This window comes from Mustela lutreola, chromosome 10, assembly GCF_030435805.1.
Source record: "Mustela lutreola isolate mMusLut2 chromosome 10, mMusLut2.pri, whole genome shotgun sequence".
In the NCBI taxonomy this organism is placed as follows: domain Eukaryota; kingdom Metazoa; phylum Chordata; class Mammalia; order Carnivora; family Mustelidae; genus Mustela; species Mustela lutreola.
Genome location: NC_081299.1, coordinates 114,255,935 through 114,274,329, shown reverse-complemented (window position 1 = coordinate 114,274,329; position 18,395 = coordinate 114,255,935). Strand labels below are relative to the sequence as shown.

At 42.5% G+C, this 18,395-nt stretch overlaps 1 protein-coding gene across 6 annotated transcripts in view; it reads left to right on the top strand.

Annotated features, from left to right (window-relative positions):
• Positions 1–1,308: 1,308 nt before the first annotated feature.
• The window catches only part of LOC131810259 (conserved oligomeric Golgi complex subunit 2-like), a 30,069-nt gene continuing 12,982 nt past the window's right edge, over positions 1,309–18,395 (top strand). For 5 of the 6 annotated variants that reach the window (XR_009345506.1, XR_009345508.1, XR_009345505.1 and 2 more), the window contains exon 1: positions 1,309–1,508. Coding sequence is in view for 2 of the 6 variants with exons in the window: in XM_059137984.1 (XP_058993967.1) it covers positions 1,437–1,508 (72 nt within the window). In the remaining 4 variants the exon portion in view is untranslated. The other variant, XR_009345507.1, reaches the window with a different exon arrangement.

Genomic DNA, 18,395 nt, shown 5'->3' with positions numbered 1-18,395 from the left:
TTTATTTATTTATCAGAGGAGGGGGAGAGCGAGCACAGGCAGACAGAATGGCAGGCAGAGGCAGAGGGAGAAGCAGGCTCCCTGCAGAGCAAGGAGCCCTTGTGGGACTCTATCCGAGGACGCTGGGATCATGACCTGAGCCGAAGGCAGCTGCTTAACAGGCTTCCCTGTACTCACGTTTTAAAAAAAGTGACCAGTTTCCCGTTTGGAGTGACTCGAATGCAAGACTCACTGTAAGCCATTGTCTTGCTGTGTCCCATCCCTTTCTAAGGACTGCTTGTGCTATCTCTGGGAGATCACAGCATTGGGAGGGGCAGCCCAGGCCTGGGCTACTACAGCAAAGCTGCAGCCTGAAGGGCTCACATGAGATCTGTGGTTTGAGCTGTCAGAGCCTCACGGAGAAAAAAAAAAGAGAAATGAATCATCATTTGACCATGACATTCCCACTAAAGGTGAGGACAGTGGGAGAAAGAGCAAGGGAAGAGAAAAGAAAAATCTCAAAATAAATGTGGGGTGGATGGCAGGAGGAGGAGGGGGTCTCGGAAATTGGGGGCAGGTGTGGCGATCGAACCAACGCTAGCCACAAACACAGGATTCCGCCCATTCTAGAGCGGACTGGACATAAACATGCTCCCACATCTACTTGTCGGCTGCGTTTTGTCAGCCGGTAGCAAGGTGACTCTTTAAGAGCTCTGAGAACCCAAACTTGTGGCCTCCCCGCAGCTGAGCCAAAGTGGAGCTGGGAGCTGCCCTGACGACCCGAGGCTGCCAGCTGACCACCTTCCTCCCTACTGATCGCTGGAGCCAAGCTCGGCGGGGGAGAAGCCACGCTCGCAGGTGGGTGCCGGGGCTAAGGGCAGAAGCCGGGTTCCCACAGAGGCCTCCTCGCCCAGGCGGCTGCAGGGGCGGCGCACGGGGACCGGAGGCCTGACACCGGGACGCGCCCCCCACTCTGGACAATCGGCCGCAGAAGTAAAGGGCCAGCATCTGGCCACGGCTGTGCTTCCCGCGGGACAATCTCGGGAGAAGGTCCTGGAAGAGGCTCGCAGGCCGATTTTCCGAGGGAAAGGGCGAGGTGGGGAGGGAGCGCCCCTGACCCTCCCCGCCCCCCCTCTCCCGCTCACCCAGCATCACCAGCGTCCCGGCTGCTCCGCAGAAACTTACGCGAGGTTGTAGTGTCGCCCTCTGCCGCATGGGGGCAGCATCACCTGCTGGCTCAGCGGCAGCGGTCTGCACCCCTCTCTTGGCGGAGGCAGGCGCAGGCGGGCCTGCGGCATCCTCTTTCATTGGCCGAGGCGCGGACGCTGCCATGTTGGAGGAAGCAGTGCCTTCTGTGCGGTGGAAACGCCGTGGCTTCACCGGTAGCGTCGGGGAGCGCAGCCTCCTACCTTTTCTCCTCGCTCGAGTGTCGGTGCTGAGAGGCGGCGGCCGGCGGGATGGAGAGAAGTAGGATGAACCTGCCCAAGGGGCTGGACACGCTCTGCTTCGACAAGGACGAGTTCATGAAGGTGCGCACCTGGGCTCTGCTCCCCGGAGCCGGGCCGTGGGTGGCCTGCCCTCCTTGGCCCTCCGGGGCCTCTCCTCGGGCTTCTCCTGCGGGCTTCCTGGGCCGTCCCTGCCCCGGACGGGTCCTCGGCGGGGACCTCACTGCACTTCACAGTGAGTCTCTTGGCCTCGGGTGGGCTAGGTGCAGCCTGGAGAAAGCACTCCTGTGAAATCGTGCACATTGAATGAAAAGGCCTGAAAGTTCAAGGCAAGTGGTTTTGAGCTAAACGTAAAAGCCCCGGACGCGTAGGACCCGCCTCTGGTACCGTGCGGCACAGTCAGACCGCCGCTCCCCCGGCCTGACAGAAGCCTCCCAGTGCCTTGTGCCTAGAAGCTGAGCGACTGTGCGTTGAACACATCTCTGAATACACGTACTTACCAGGAATCGGGTCAAAAAGGCACTTAACCTAACGTTTATGCCTGACTTTCGTCTTAAGCTCCCGGAATGAGAAATCTGAAAGACTGTACTGTCGTTACTGGTTCTGGTCCAGTACTACAAAGCATACCAAGCTCCTTTTCTAAAGTTGCCCTACTTCTCTTGGTGAGGTCAGCCTGAAGCTGGCAGCAGATAACTGTAGGACATAAACTTACAGAATAGAAATTTAAACTGAAAAGACTTTACTGACAGGAAAGGTTCATCAGACATAGCCTTGAAAATGTCCCAAGGTTTGAATCAGAGCCAGGAGGAGCTTTATCTGTTTTCTGTATCCCTCTGGGTCTGTACTTAAACTATCAAAACGTATATGTTTAATTTCTAAGGATTGGGATTTAGTAGCTGGTTTCAGTGTTAAAAAGTTTTGGCTCTGTAGGTACCTAAAATTCTGAAAAGAGTTTGAATTTCTTACTTTTTTATGGCTTCAAGTCATAATATGTTTTTTTCTTTTTTGGGTTAACCAGCTAGTTCCTTTTTGATACTTGCATTCAGATCACATCTCCCAAACTCTGGCTTTAAAAGTGCTTATGTCTGGGGGCGCCTGGGTGGCTCAGTGGGTTAAATCCTCTGCTTTCGGCTCAGGTCATGATCCCAGGGTCCTGGGATCGAGCCCCACATCGGGCTCTCTGCTCAGCAGGGAGCCTGCTTCCACTTCTCTCTCTGCCTGCCTCTCTGCCTACTTGTGATCTCTGTCTGTCAAATAAATAAATAAAATATTTTTTTAAAAAAAGTGCTTATGTCTGGATCCTCTGCAGTGTGGCCATATCATTTTTAATATGTAGGGATGCCTAGACGAAGGTATATTGTACTCTTGTTCTTGTATGGTGATGTTAAGCCACTGTAATAAAAGGTGTAAATTGAATGGAGTGTCTGAAGGAGAGCACAGAGTGAATTCTCGGATCCAGAAACCTTTTGTTAATGAACGACACGTGATGAGGAGAGAGGTCATTGGAAGAAGAAAAGGCACACACACAGACTTAAAGAATCTCAAAGCACGGAAGTCTCTTTAGCTTGTCTGTCTTTGGACTTCGTCAGGCTTTCTTTGAGCCTAACACTAGCATTTTCTCGCACTTCCTTGCCCCGCCATCTTTCTCACTCTGAGCTGACAGAATGCCTTTGGTCAAAGCAGCTTCGGAAAATAGAAATCTCAAAATAGCAGTTCTAAAGTAGGACTTAGAGGTAGGAAGAGAGCAAACTGGGAAAGTGGCTAGAATGCCAGCAATTCCATATTCTTTCAAGGCTCTGACATTTCTGAATATAATGTACAATTTGTAGTGTTAATGAACGTGACCCCTTCATACATAGAAGGAAAATACATAGAACAGCTGTTCTGTGTAAAGTGGTATTGATCTTCTATGTGGCTGCTGGAGATAAAGGTTATATGCAATTTGTGTTTCCGTCAGAGAGATGTTTTGTTAAGTTACAGTTCCGAGGCAGAAATGAGTTCTGGAAAACAGCATGGAGGTTCCTCAAAATGTTGAAAATAGAACTGCCCTATGACCCAGCAATTGCACTATTGGGTATTTACCCTAAAGATACAAATGTAGTGATCCAAAGGGGCACATGCACCCGAATATTTATAGCAGCAATGTCCACAATAGCCAAACTATGGAAAGAACCTAGATGTCCATCAACAGATGAATGGATCAAGAAGATGTGGTATATATACACAATGGAATACTATGCAGCCATCAAAAGAAATGAAATCTTGCCATTTGCAACAACATGGATGGAACTAGAGCGTATCATGCTTAGCGAAATAAGTCAAGCAGAGAAAGACAACTATCATATGATCTCCCTGATATGAGGATGTGGTGATGCAACATGGAGGCTTAAGTGGGTAGAAGAAGAATAAATGAAACAAGATGGGATTGGGAGGGAGACAAACCATAAGTGACTCTTAATCTCACGAAACAAACTGAGGGTTGCCGGGGGGAGGGGGTTTGAGAGAAGGGGGTGGGATTATGGACATTGGGGAGGGTATGTGATTTGGTGAGTGCTGTGAAGTGTGTAAACCTGGTGATTCACAGACCTGTACCCCTGGGGATAAAAATATATGTTTATAAAAAATTAAAAATTAAAAAAAAAAAAAAAAAAAAAGAAATGAGTGGAGAGCTTGCTGGCAGGGTTGTATTTCTACATAGGTGTCTTGTTTGGCACATTTTGGAATGAGACTGGGATGGTAAAGGGAGATGGGGTGGGGCTGTGGGTTGCACCTTGGACACTGCATACATTGAGGGGTCCACGTTGATGCAGTCTTCATGGTAGAGCTGCAGTCAGGTTTACAGCAGGATGTTGCATGGTCATATCTGTTGAGTTCGAGCTGACTGGTGGCAGGAGACTACTTAAAAAGTCATGTTTATGAGATCTAATGAGAAATAGAAGGGGAAAGGTATGCAAAAGAGGTAGGTGATCAAAGTGCAGGAATGGCAGATGGGGAAGGGTCACCTGGGGCAAAGGCACTGGCAACATCATACTTTGTCGGCTTAGAAATACGAAAATCCTTTGGGTTGACAGCCAACTAAGAGATAAGCAGGACATAACGTATTGGTAGTAGGGGGAGAAAGTGTCATAACAGATAAATTAGACCATTTACATGGGTGTGCTATTGACATCACATGTAGCCTTCCTCTTCCATCTCAACATATGACTTCATCTCCAGTCGTACAGAAAAATTAGCAGCCACCCCACGGGACCTCCTCCATCGTGCTGATCATGATCCCATTCTTGTATTTGTCCCCTTCTCCTCCTCACCTGGTACAGGGAGGGGCTCTCCTTCCTCCTCGGGTTCAGTCTTCACTCTGGCTTGGAGTCCATGCCCTCCTGCCCTTCCAGGAGCCTGCGAGGATCCTCTCCCCTGCACTCCTTCCCATCATGCGCTCCTGTTTGATCCTCTCCCACTTGACTGCCCCACCTCTAGGTATTGCCCTGTCACTGTCGCGCATCACAGCCAGTGCTCAGGGGTTGACTTGACTTTCCCACCTTCCACCCTTCAGGCCCTGTCGTTCCACTAAAGAGTTCTTACCAAAACTGTTTCTAAGTCAGCGCACCTGACCTTTCTCTGTCTCCTTACTCGACATCACAGTAGACCAAATGCTCTGCATTGCTTCCTGTCTTTCTTCTACCTCTCTGATGTGTCTCCTGTGCAAAGTCATGCTCCTGGTAGCCACTGAATGCTGATTATGGGTTCAGCCCTGTGTTCCTTTCTTTCCCTAGATGACCTTTTGTGCAGCTTCATGACCACCTATCAGCAGGTCAGGCAGATTCCTGTCTCTGGCTCACACGCCTCCTGAGCACCAGTTCTGTGTATCGGACTTGCTGACCTTTCTTCTCGGATGTGTCTGTGGCCCCTCAGACTCATCAGGTTCAAGACGGAATTCATGAGCACCTCCTCCACTGAAAACCACCTTTCTTATTCTATTGCCTCTCTCGGTAAACACTTCATCCATTTAGCCTGGAGTCGGAAAACCAGAAGTCAACTCCTACTCTGTCACCTTTCCAAACTCTAGTCTGTCACACCAAGTCCTGTGGATTTCGCTTCCTAAACCTCTTGAGTCCATATACTTCTTTCCATCTCTTCTCGTACCTTTGCAGCGCGCCCTTGCCATCACACCGTAGAAGCTTCTCACCCAGTCTCCATGCGCCTTCCTTGTCTTTCTGGCCCCTGGTCTACACTGCAGGCAAGCCACTCTTGTCAGAATGCGGATGTGATCTTGTATGTACCAGGTGACTGGTCAGTCCACCAGCTCTTGAAAAACCATTTTCCCATGCACTCGAACGTATTTCAAAGAGAATCAGTCCCCCATGGGGTAGTTTTCCTTGGTAGACAGTTTCTTTCTGCGCTGAGCCAGTCTGCCTCCTTCGAACTTCTCTGTGTCAGTTCCTCTCTGGAACCTGTGGCTTCGTTGGCACCCCGGGTAGGCACATGATGACCTTTTCCATGAGAAGTGAAGGCAGGAGCCCTCTGGACGGTGAATGTATGTACCCTCATGTTCCATAGGTAAAAGAACCGTGTGTGTGGGTGAGGGGGTAAGTCGTTGAGGCTCCTCCCTGTTCTAATTGGGTGAACTGGGAATTTTGAGACAGGAAGCAGGTCCTGTGTGTCCTTGTTTGCAGGGAGCATGCATTCTGATGGACAAAACGGAAAAGGGGAAGAATGAGCAGCTGCTCAGATCTGTTTGTACTGTGCTGGCTGATTAGCTGTGACCTGCAGATGTGGGTCCCATCCTCGGCTCTGCTCTCTGCCTGCTTATGTCTGACTTGGGGCAAATCTCTCGCCTCCGGCCTTCTGTTTGCTTGTTAGTATAATGAGGTGGTGCTTATCTATGTGATCTTTGCCGGCTCCTCTGAAAAGACTCTAGTCCATCCTGGCTTGCAGATAAGGAAACTGAGGCCTGAGGTGTGATGACTTCCTTTAAAGCCACACAGCTAGTTGGGGCCAATCACAGGCCAGATCTCCTGACCCCCATGCATCAGTCCTTGGAAATCCTACTGTAATATGTTCCTTTCCAGAGGCCACAGGTGGGAACTGAGGGAAGTGGGACAATCAGAACATTAAGAATAGCGCAGAAGATGGCACAATGTCCGCATGCCTTGGCACCTGCATTTCACCAATAGGGCCACCTCTTACCTTAGAAGAAGTTCCCACAGGGCTGGTGATCTGGGTGCCTGGCCTGGAGCTTAGCTACGGTAAATGGGACCGGAGGGAAGTGATGGCTGTTTGAGGTGGACTTTGTTGACGGTGGCTGGAGATAGCAGCTGACAGAGGAGGAAGAGGGAAGAGTGACAGATGGTAGATAGCCGCAGGCCCGCAGGTCAGCCACTGTTGCCCAGGGTGGCCCATCCCCAGGAGCTGTCTTCGTATCACAGGAGCTGAGTGCTTACCCTGTGGGTTCTTAGTTCGATGTCACATCTTGATGACAAGATTCCATTCTCTTCCGCATCAGTTTGAGACAGACATCGTAATGAAATTCTAATTAGCCAAATATGGAATGTAAGCCTGGAACTCATTTTATAGAGAAATTTTCTTATGTGAACTACTTTCCCTGATGGTAGAGGAGTTGTGACGATGTAACATCAGATAAAGTTTATCTGATTGGCACTTGTAAGAAGGTTTCCCGGCAAAAAAGAACTGTTTTTTTGTTGTTTTTGTCCTCCCTTTTGATCTTTCCTTTCCATTCCTTTTTTTTTTTTTTTTTTTTTTTTTTTTTGGTCTTGTGAGCGGTCATCTGATTTATAAAAAGATGCAACAAAAAGTAAAATGGTACAAGATAATCAGTTTCAAAAAATAAAAAAGTGAGTGTCTTTAGCCATAGCTCAGAACAGAGGAACTGGGTAAGGAAAATTGCTTGTATGAACTGGCAACAGGAAAAGTTGGTAAAGGAGAGCTGAGGAACTCTATTAAGACATAGGAGTGAGGGGCTCCATCATCATCTGGCATTTGCTCAGTGTCATCTATATGGTTAGAGATGTCCATGATGGGAACTCCAGCAATCTTCTGGGTCTGGGTCTGGGTCAGCTGATGCCACAGTATAACACTCTGAATTACTTCTGTACTGAGCAGTCATCTGCATAGTTTGTCTTGTGTGTACGTGGTAATCATTTGAATCTTGGCTCTTTCGCAATCCTTAGAGCCTCTTGATATTTTCACCCCGGTTTCTCAGTTTCAGCCATTACACAGTCAGTTGTACAACTGGTACACTTGGCACACAGCCCGTCCATCATTGACCGGTCAAGTTTGGCCTAAATAGAAAAGTTGATAAAGTCGGTACCAACCAGGATGTGGTAAGTCGGCCCAGCTGTGTGTTTATATTGGAAAAAGCAGGAGGGATGTTGGGGGACTTCTCTTTCCTTGAGTGCATGGGATCCTTCTTTTCTTTCTTTTTAGGTTTTAATCTGTCCTTCTCTCAGAGAAGGATCTCAGAGCTAAGCATTCGCTTCCCGGTCACATACTTTCTTGCTTTCTCTTGCTTCCCCATGTTCACATCATGCCCATTTCTCCTTGCTTTTGATTTTCTAATTCACTCTTTGTAGTACCATAAAACTTATTTAAATAAAATGTTGGTCTACTAAGTTATTGATTATTAGTAAGTTCTTTGTTCAAAATTTGAGAGCAAGAAGTATTATGTAAATATATCTTTTTGTTATTTAACTAGTCTTACAACATTTAGCATCAAATTTCTTGAAACATTTAAACAAATTAATCACAAACTGGGACTTGGGCTCTTTCTTTCTTTTTTTTTTTTTTTTAAGTAATCTCTATACCCAACATGGGACTTGAACTCACAACCCTGAGATCAAGACCTGCACACTCCAGTGACTGAATGAGCCAGGTGCCCTTTGGGCTTTTTGTTTTTAAGTTCCTCAGGTGAGGGGGTGCCTTAGTGGCTCAGAGGGTTAAGCTTCTGCCTTCAGCTCAGGTCATGGTCTCAGGGTCCTGGGATCGAGCTCTGCATGGGACACTCTGCTCAGCATGGAGCATGATTCCCTCCCTCTCTGCCTACTTGTGATCTCTCTCTCTGTGTCAAATAAATAAAATCTTAAAAAAAAAAGTTCCTTAAGTGATTCTAATGTGTGACCAGTGTTGAGAACTCTAGCACTGGATAATTCCTTTAAATAGCTCAAGAAATTAATTATGAAAAGCGAACTAAAAGCCTACATAGATTATGATTGGTGTTAAATTGAGGGGAAAAAAAGAGATAAAGAGAAGAAACCAGCTGGAACAGAGTGTATTTAGGTACTCAAATATTTGTTAGATGGATAAATACATTTACGGAATGTAGGTTTTTTTTTTTTTTTTTGTCTCTTCATAAATATGTCAAATGGGTATATAAATTCAACAAAGGAGTTTGATATAAAATTGATGAAAATGTTAGAACAGAAGTTTTTTAGAATTTCAGTGTTACTATTTCATGATGCTTTTAAGATGATTTCTCTGTAGGGGCGCCTGGGTGGCTCAGTGGGTTAAGCCGCTGCCTTCGGCTCAGGTCATGATCTCAGGGTCCTGGGATCGAGTCCCGCGTCGGGCTCTCTGCTCAGCAGGGAGCCTGCTTCCCTCTCTCTCTCTCTGCCTGCCTCTCTGCCTACTTGTGATTTCTCTCTGTCAAATAAATTAAAAAAAAAAAATAAATGAAATCTTTAAAGATGATTTCTCTGTAGATGGTGGGAAGATCTTGTTAGCATATGTTTTTAATTTCTCAAGCTTGAATAATTTAGTCACCGAACAAAGATTTAGAATGAGTTTTGGGAGACACAAGTCCTAGATTATGTCCCCACCTAGCTGGGTCAGAGATTTGAGAGCAGGCGCTGGAGGGAAGAGCTCCAAGGACATTTTTGTATACATACTGATACCTTGGGCGGGAACACTCTTCCCACATTTCCTGTGGCTAGCCCCTTTGTGTCATTTGGATCTCAACTCATTGTTCTATATTTCCTGGTTCATCCAAGTTAAAATACATCCCATTTGTCACTCAGACCTTTACTCTGTCCTGTTTTCTTTTTAGCTGTGATCACTATTCATTAATCACTATTTGATCACTGTTCATTAATATAATGTTTGTTTACATATTTATTTTCTCATTTCTTCATTAGAATATCTGCTTCTTAAAAGCAGAGACCTTGTCTTTTCTTTTCATGACTGTGTCCCCAGGTCTTAGAGCAGAGCTGGAGTTGCATGATAAATATTTGAGGAATATTTATGGGATATACAGGGACATTTATTCATCTCTGTTGTCCATTGTTTTCAAGAATGGTTGGAAACACACACATACGTGAGCTCACACAAACTTTCTATGTCTTTCAACCCCTATGTAGTGTGCAGATTAGTGCTTAACTATTTTGGTTTTTTGTCTCGATGAAATGGGACATGTTTCAGGGCAGAGCTCATAAATTTCATATGCCCTCTTAGTACTTCTCATCTTTACAGAGTGATGGTTCTGGGGATTCTGCTTCTCGTGGAGATAGTATATAGTGATTTTATAAGTCCATGTATCTGGGAAGGAGTGCTTTACTTCTTGGCAGTTTAGAGAACTTCAATCTTTCCAAATTCCATGTAATTTTCATAGCATTAAAGCTACTAATTTCAGATTATTGGTAAGTTTTAAATGATTAATTCCCAGGTTACTTTGAATTAGTCTTTGTTTGCCATCCCTGATTGCAGCTAGTTAGTAAAGTAGCTAAACTTTTAAACTCTACTTGGTTTTAATTTTGAGTGATGTCACTGCTCCTCTGATGGTTAATGGTTCTTAATTACCTGCAGCTTGTCTGGTTTGCTCATTTATTTTCCTGTGTTCCAACACCTCTTGTGATCTACCAACTTCTGGCCTTTTGGGGGATTTGTACTTTAACTGGGTTCAGATAGGAAATACCCCTGAGTACAAAGAGAAGATATTTTTCTTCTAACTTCACTATCTCCTATTATTAATGTATTACATTGTTGTGGTACATGTGTTACAACTGATGAACCAGCATTGATACAGTATTAATTAATAATCCATGGTTTACATTAGGGTTCACTCCTCTTTCTAAAGTTCTGTGGGTTTTGACAAATGTATAATGTTATTTACCTACTGTTGGTATCTTACAGCCTAGTTTCATTGCCTTGAAAAACCCTGTACCTCATCTATTTGTTTCTTCTCCTCTCTCTGCACCCTCCTCGCTCACCCCTCAGCCCGGGATGTTTTTACTGTCTAGAGTTTTACCTTTTCAGAGGCACCTGGATCGCTTAGTTGCTAGGGCATCTGACTCTTGATCTCGGGGTTGTGAGTTCTATCCACCACATTGGGTATAGAGATGACCTAAAAAATAAATTAAAATAAATAATGTTGGTTAATTTTTACCTTTTCCAGAATGCCATAGAGTTGGAATCCTATAGTATTTAGCCTTTGAAACTGGTCTTTCACTTAGCAATATGCATTTAAGGTTCTTCGAAGTCTTGTGGCTTAATAATTCATCTTTTAATTGTCGAATAATCCGTTGTGTGGGTGTGGCACAGTGTACCTGTTCACCTATTGAAGGAGATTGGATTGCTTCCAAGTTTTGGCGCTTCAGAGAATAAAGCTGCTGTAAATATCCGTGTGCAGGTTTTTGTGTGGACACTAGTTTTAAGCTCTTTTGGGTAAATACAAAGGAGCACAATTACTGATCTTATAGTGAGAATGTGTTTAGTTCTGTGAGAAACTGCCAAGCTGTCTCACACAGTGCCTCCCATTTTGCATTCTGACCAAACAGTGAATGAGTGTTCGGTTGTCCCACATCCTTGCTAGCATTTGGTATTACTAGTGCTTTGGATTTTTTATATTCTACGTGATATGTAATAGTACCTAGTTTAAATTTGCAATTTCTTAATGACATACAAAGTTGAGCATCTTTTCAGATCCTTTTTTTTTTCTGTTTTAAAGATTCTATTTATTTATTAACACCACAAGCACACGGAGAGGTAGCAGCAGGCAGCAGGAGAGGGAAAAAAAGCAGGCTCCTCGCTGAGCCGGGGGCCCAGTGTGGGGTTCAGTCCCAGGACCTGAGCTAAAGGCAGATGCTTAACTGACTGGGTTTCCCAGCCACCGCTCTTTTCACATTTTTAAATTAGGTTTGATTTCTTGTTGCTACTAAGACATCTTTATATTATATTTCTTATTTTAAGTCCTTTACCATGGATGTGTTTTGCAGATATTTTCTCTACTCTGTGACTGGTCTTTTCATTCTCTCTCTTTTTTTTTTTATTTTTAAGATTTTATTTATTTATTTGTCAGAGAGAGAGCGAGCGAGAGTGAGCACAGTCAGACAGAGTGGAAGGCAGAGTCAGAGGGTGAAGTAGGCTCCCTGCGGAGCAAGGATCCGGATGCAGGACTCCATCCTAGGACGCTGGGATCATGACCTGAGCCGAAGGCAGCTGCTTAACCAACTGAGCCACCCAGGCATCCCATCTTTTCATTCTCTTAACAGTGTCTTTTACAGAGAAGTTTAATTTTAACAAAGTCCCTCTCATCAATTTTTTTCTTTTGTAGATCATGCTTTTGGTTTTATATCTGAAAAGTCATTGCCAAATCCAAGGATCCCTACATTTTTTCTTATGTCATCTTTAAGAAGTTTTGCATTTTACGTTTAGGTTTTGTGAAAGGTGTGAAAAGTTTGTTTTTATTCTTTTCATTTCTTTGTTTTTTCTTATCAATGTCCCATTGTTCGGTTCCATTTGTTGAAGACTGTCCTTGCCATTGAGTTGCCTTTGCCTGTGTGTGTGGATGTTTTTCTGAGCTCTCCACTCTGTTCCAAGGACCTGTCTCTTTTGCCAGGCACCTTCTGTCTTAATCACTATAGCTTTAATAGTAAGTCTTGAGATTGGGTGGTGGCAATCCTCAATTTCCTTTTTTTCCCCGCTCTTTAATATTTTGTTGACTACTCTGGGACTCTTGGTTTTCCAGTTTTCCATCCAAATTTTAGAGTCAACATGTTGGTATCCACAGAATAACTTCCTGGCATTTTGATTGGGATTGCATTGAGTCTGTCGATCAGTTTGGGAAGAACTGACCTCTTAACAGTATTGAGTGTTCTTACCCAAGATTATGGACTTTCCACTTCACATCTTACCTTGCTTGTTATCTTTCATCAGAATTTTATACTTTTTCTCATATAGATCTTGTGCATATTTCGTTAGATTTGCACCTAAGTATTAATTTTTTTTGGTATGCTAATGTAAATGGTCTTGTGTCTTTAACTTCAAATTCCACTTGTACATTGCTGGTATATACGAAAGCAATTGACTTTTTAAATTTTTTAATTAAAATTCAATCTCATTAACATATAGTGTACTTTTAGTTTCATGGTTAGAATTTCGTGATTCATTGGTTGCATACAACACCCAGAGCTCATCCCAACAAGTGCCCTCCTTAATACCCCTCACCCAGTTACCCCAACTTTCCCCTCTCCAGTAACCCTCAGTTTGTTTCCTGTAGTTAATTCTCTTGTGATTTGCCTCCCTGTCTGTTTCTATTTTTTCTTCCCTTCTCCTAAATTCATCTGTTGTTTCTTAAGTTCCACATGTGACTGAAACTATATGGTATTTGTCTTCCTCTAGTTCCATCCATGTCCTTGCAAATGGCAAGATTTTGTTCTTTTTGATGGCTGAGTAATGTGTGTGTGTGTGTGTATGTATACCACATCTTCTTTATCCATTCATCTTGATGGACATCTGGGCTCTTTCAATAGTTTGACTATAAACATTGGGGTGCTTTTGCCCCTTTTGTGTACTTTGGATAAACATCTAATAGGGCAATTGCTAAGTCGTTGGGTTGTTACATTTTTAACTTTTTGAGGAGCCTCCATACTGTTTTCCAGAGTTGCATTCCCACCAACAGTGTAGGAGGATTCCCCTTTCTCCACATCCTCGCCAACATCTGTTGTTTCCTGACTTGTTAATTTTAGCCATTTTGACTGATGTAAGGTGGTGTCTCATTGTGGTTTTGATTTGTATTTCCCTGATGCTGAGTGATGTGGAGCCCTTTTTAATGTGTCTGTTAGCCATTTGGATGTCTTCTTTGGTCTGTTCATGTCTTCTGTCCATTTCTTGACTGGATTTTTTTGTTTTTTGGATGTTGAGTTTGATAAATTCTTTATAAATTTTGAATACTGGCCCTTTGTCTGATACATCATTGGAAAGCAATTGACTTCTGTATTTTAACTGTGTATTGTGCAGACTTGCTATAATCACTTGACTAGTTTCAGGAGGGTGTGGGGTGTGAAGTCTTTGTATTTTCTGTAGACAGTCATGTCATCTGTGAACAAAGTTTTATTCTTTCCCAGGTTGTATACCTTTTGTTTCCTTTTCTTACCTTATTTCATTAGTTTGGCCTTCCAGTATAGTATTGAATAGTAGTAGTAGGAGGGATATCATTGCCTTGATTCCCTGTCTTCGATTTTCTCAGTATTAATATCATGTTAGCTGTGGATTTCTGGAGACATTCTTTATCAAGTTGAGGAAGTCCTCCTATTCCTAGTTTCCTGAGGGTTAATAATGAAGAGGTGTGGATTTTGTTAAATGTTTTTTTTCCTCCCTTCATTGATATGATCATGTGATTTTTTTTCTGTTGATATGATGGATCACATTGATTTTCTAATGTTGAACATTTTCTAATGTTGCATACCTGGAATAAATCCTACATGACCCTGGTGTATAATTTTTTAATATAGTGTTTGCTTTTATTTGCTAATTTTTGTTGAAGATTTTTGTGTCTGTGTTCATGAGAGATACTAGTTTGTAGTTTCTTTTCTTGTAGTATTGGTTTTGGTGTCAGGGTAATAATGATCTCCTAGAATGATTTAGGAAGTATTCCTTCTAGTTTTACTTTCTGGAAGAGATTTTAGAGAATTGTGTAGTATTCCATAAATGTTTGGGTGAATTTACAGTGATTGGGGTTGTTAGCAGTAGCCCTCCCTTCTTTCATCTGATATTAGTAATTTATGTCTTCTAACTTTTTTTCTTTGTTTGCCTGACTAAGGGTGTATCTGTTTTATTGATGTTTTCAAAGAAACAGACTTGGGGTTTATTGATTTAAAAAAAAAAATCCTGGTTTTAATTACATTGATTTCTGCTCTAATTTTTATTTTTTTCTACTTCCTTTAGGGTATTTTTTAATGATTTTATTTGACACAGAGAGAGTCAGTGAGAGAGGGAATACAGGCAGGAGGAATGGGAGATGGAGAAGCAGCCTCCCTGAGCAGGAAGCTCTGATGCAGGGCTCTGTCCCAGGACCCTAGGACCATGTCCTGAGCCAAAGGCAGATGATTAACCAACTGAACCACCCAGGAGCCCCTCCTTACTTTAGATTTGATTTTGTTGTTGTTGCCTAAAATGGAAGCTTAGATTATTGACTTTAATCTTTTTTTTCCTAATATTTGCATTCAGTACTGTATTTTCCCTTTAAGCAGCATTCCACACATTTTGCTACATTGTATTTTGTTGAGACTGGTCTCCTGTAATTTAGAAGTGTGTCATTTAATCTCCATGTATTTTGGACTTCTTCAGCTATCTTCTGTTACTGATTTTTAAAGATTTTTTTTTTAATTTATTTTAATTCCATTGCGGTCTGAGAACATACTTGGTATAATTTTTATTTTTAAAAATTTGTTCTGTTTTGTGGTCCAGAATTATTCTGTCTTGATGAGTGTTCCATATGAGCTTAAGAAGAATGTGTGTTGCACTATTACTGGGTGAAATTGTCTGTGTACATCTGTTGTACGGTAATTGATGGTGGTGTTAAGTGTGCCATGTCTGGACTGAATGTGCACATCTGTCAAATCCTTGTTGCCCTGCTGCTGGATCGGCCCATTAATGATGGAGAAGTGTTGAAGTCACCAGCTGTGATAATGGAATTGTTTATTTCTCCCTGCAGTTCTGTTAGGTTATGTCTCACCTGTGTTGATCAGGTACACATACATTAAGGATAATTGTGTCTTCTTGGTCAGTCGATTTCTTTATCATGTAATGCTGCTCTTTATGCCTGATAATTTTCCTTCTCTGAAATCTGCTTTGTCTGAAATTCATGTAGCTACTCCATTGTTCCTGTGATTAGTGTTACTTTGGATATTTTTAATGTATCCTAGCATTTAACTTGTTGATATTTAAGTTGTTTCATTTTTCATCAAAATATAATTCACAAAGCATAATAGTTGCCATTTTAAAGTGTACTCTTCTCTGGTTTTTAGTATATTTACTGTGTATATGGTACATACATCACTTCTGTCTAATTCCAGAATGCTTCCATCACCCGAAAAATAAACCTCTTAGTTCCAATTCTCCCCTCCCCTTATTCCCTGGCAATCATGAATCTACTTTCTGTTTTTATGGATTTGCCTTTTCTGGAACATCTCATATCTGTGGAATTGTATAACACGTGACCTTTTGTGTCTGGCTTCCTTTAACCTGAGAGTAGAATGTTTTCAGACTTCACTCGTGTTGTAGCATGTAACAGTTTATTCCTTTTTATGGTTGTGTAAGAGGCTCTTCCACATTTTACGTATCCATTCATCAGTTGATGGACGTTGGGTATATACTCTTTTGGCTGTTACGAGCAGCGCTGCTGTGCACATTCATGTACAGGTTGTGGCAGGAACATCTGTTGTCAGTTCTGTCGGTGTCATACCCCTAGACGTAGAACTGCTGGGTAATTGTACGTGTGTAACTTCTTGAGGAGCTACCGAGCTGTTTGCTGCCTTAGCCACACTATTTTACATTCTCACCGAGAATACAGGAGGGTTCCAGCTTCTCCGCCTTCTTGCCAGCACTTTTCTTCTTCTTTTTTTCTTTTTCTTTTTCTTATTTTACCATAGTTGTCCTAGTGGGTGTGACGTGGCATCTGCATGTGCTTTTGATTCGCATTTCCCCAATGACTAAGGATGTCGAACATCCCGACATGTGCTCTTGACCGTCTGTGTATCATCTTTGGAGAAATGTCTATTCAAAAGTCTTTGGCTTGTTTTTAAATTAGGTTATTTGTCTTTTTGTTGTTGAGTTCTAAGAGTATATTTGCATATTCTGGTTATTAGGTCCTTGTCAGACAAATGATTTGCAGATACTCTCTCCCATTCTGTAGGTTGTCATTTCAAGTTCTCCGTAGTGTCCTTTGATACATGAAAGTTTTTATTTTGATCAAGTTCAGCTTATCTAATATTTCTTATTGCTTTGTGTATCATGTCTAAGAAAGCTTTTCCCGATCCAAAGTCATACAGATTTTCACCTGTTTTCTCTGAGTGTTACAGTTTTTACCCTTACATTTAAATCTTTGATCCATTTTGAGTTATATTTTTGTGTATGTGTGACGTTGCTGTTCCAAGTTCATTCTTTTGCATGTAGATATTCACTTGTCCCAGTAGTAGGCACTCGAAAAGACTGTTTTTCCCCCCATTAAATGGTCTTGGCATCCTTGTGAAAAATCAGTTGACCGTAAATGTATGGGTTGTAAATACTTTCTTTTTGAATACTTGGGAAATCTACACTATAAAGTAAAACCATTCCTAAAGTAGTAAAACCATTCTTGGTTAAGTGAAATGGGTCTCTATTATGGCACTGTGAGTTTGGGTTTGCTTTTCACAGCAAACGCTGCCTAACCCAGTATTCACAGATGTTCCGAGTTATTTAGTCATGTGTTATGCAACTTTTGTTTATCTGAGAACAAATGCATAAATGGTAAATTGAGTACTAATATTACCTAATAGCATTTGTTCACTGAGGCTAAGTTATATGATTTATTTATTTATTTATTTAAGATTTTATTTGAGAGTGAGAGAGTGCAGGAGCAGGAGGAAGGGACAGAGGGAGAAGCAGGCTCCTTGCTCAGCAGAGCGCCTGATGTGGAACTCAAACCCAAGAGACTGGGATCATGACCTGAGCCAAAGGCAGATGCTTAACCACATAGGCACCCCAGTTATACAATTTAGAATGCCATCATGAAGTTCAAGAACTTTCAACAATGTGTAACTGAGGCAGGGAAAGTGATCGACCTAAAGGTATACAGTTGGTGAGTAGGATGGCCAGGATTATGAACCGAGACCCCCTCCCGTGATGTACTACATAACTATGATGTAAGGTCTGAGATGGTCTCAGGAGAGAAAGGTCCAGGCTAATTTGGTCACCAGTGTAAGGAGCAGGTGGCTCTCTGTAGATGACTGTGAAATTACGGTTTGGTATGAAGTCCTTCTCTCTGACACTAGCAGGATCAGTCTTTGGTTGTAACTAAAAAAGTCAGTTTAAACAAGTATTCTTAGGGAATAGTACATACAGTTCTTAGCATTTAATTGGAAAAAATATATGTACATTTATTCTTCATTGAAACAGAGTGCCAGGTCTTTTCTCTGGAAACTGGCCTGCAGATTAGATTTCTGAGTTATCACAGCACTTGGGTCGCTCAATAGGTTAGGCATCTACCTTCGGTTCAGGTCATGACCCTGGGGTCCTGGGATGGAGTCCCGCATTGGGCTCCCTGTTCAGCAGGGAATTTCCTCCCATTGCCCCTTTCCCTGCTCATACTGTCTGTCTGTGTCTCAAATAAATAAAAAGAATCTTTAAAAAAAGCTTTCTATGTTGTCTTTTTTTGCATTCAGTTTCAGTTTCTTTAACTGAATTGAGTGAGAATCCTGTGATCACTCCCTCCCTGCCTGGTACTTGGTCATCTCACCCATACCTAACTTAGCAAAAATTTTCTTATTGATTTCTTTGTATCAAATCTTTCCAAAGTAGCTGTGTTAGTTTTCAAAAGAACAGTGATTTTTTTTTTGCAGTCATATTTTGTTGGTTTACATAGTGTTTAATGAAAAGTAAGTGTAGGTGTCCTTAACTAGTTTGGGAATCATCACATTTGATTCTTGCTGACTAAACAGGTCATGGAGTAGCAGAGTCACAGGGGAATTAGATAGTAATTTATTGCCT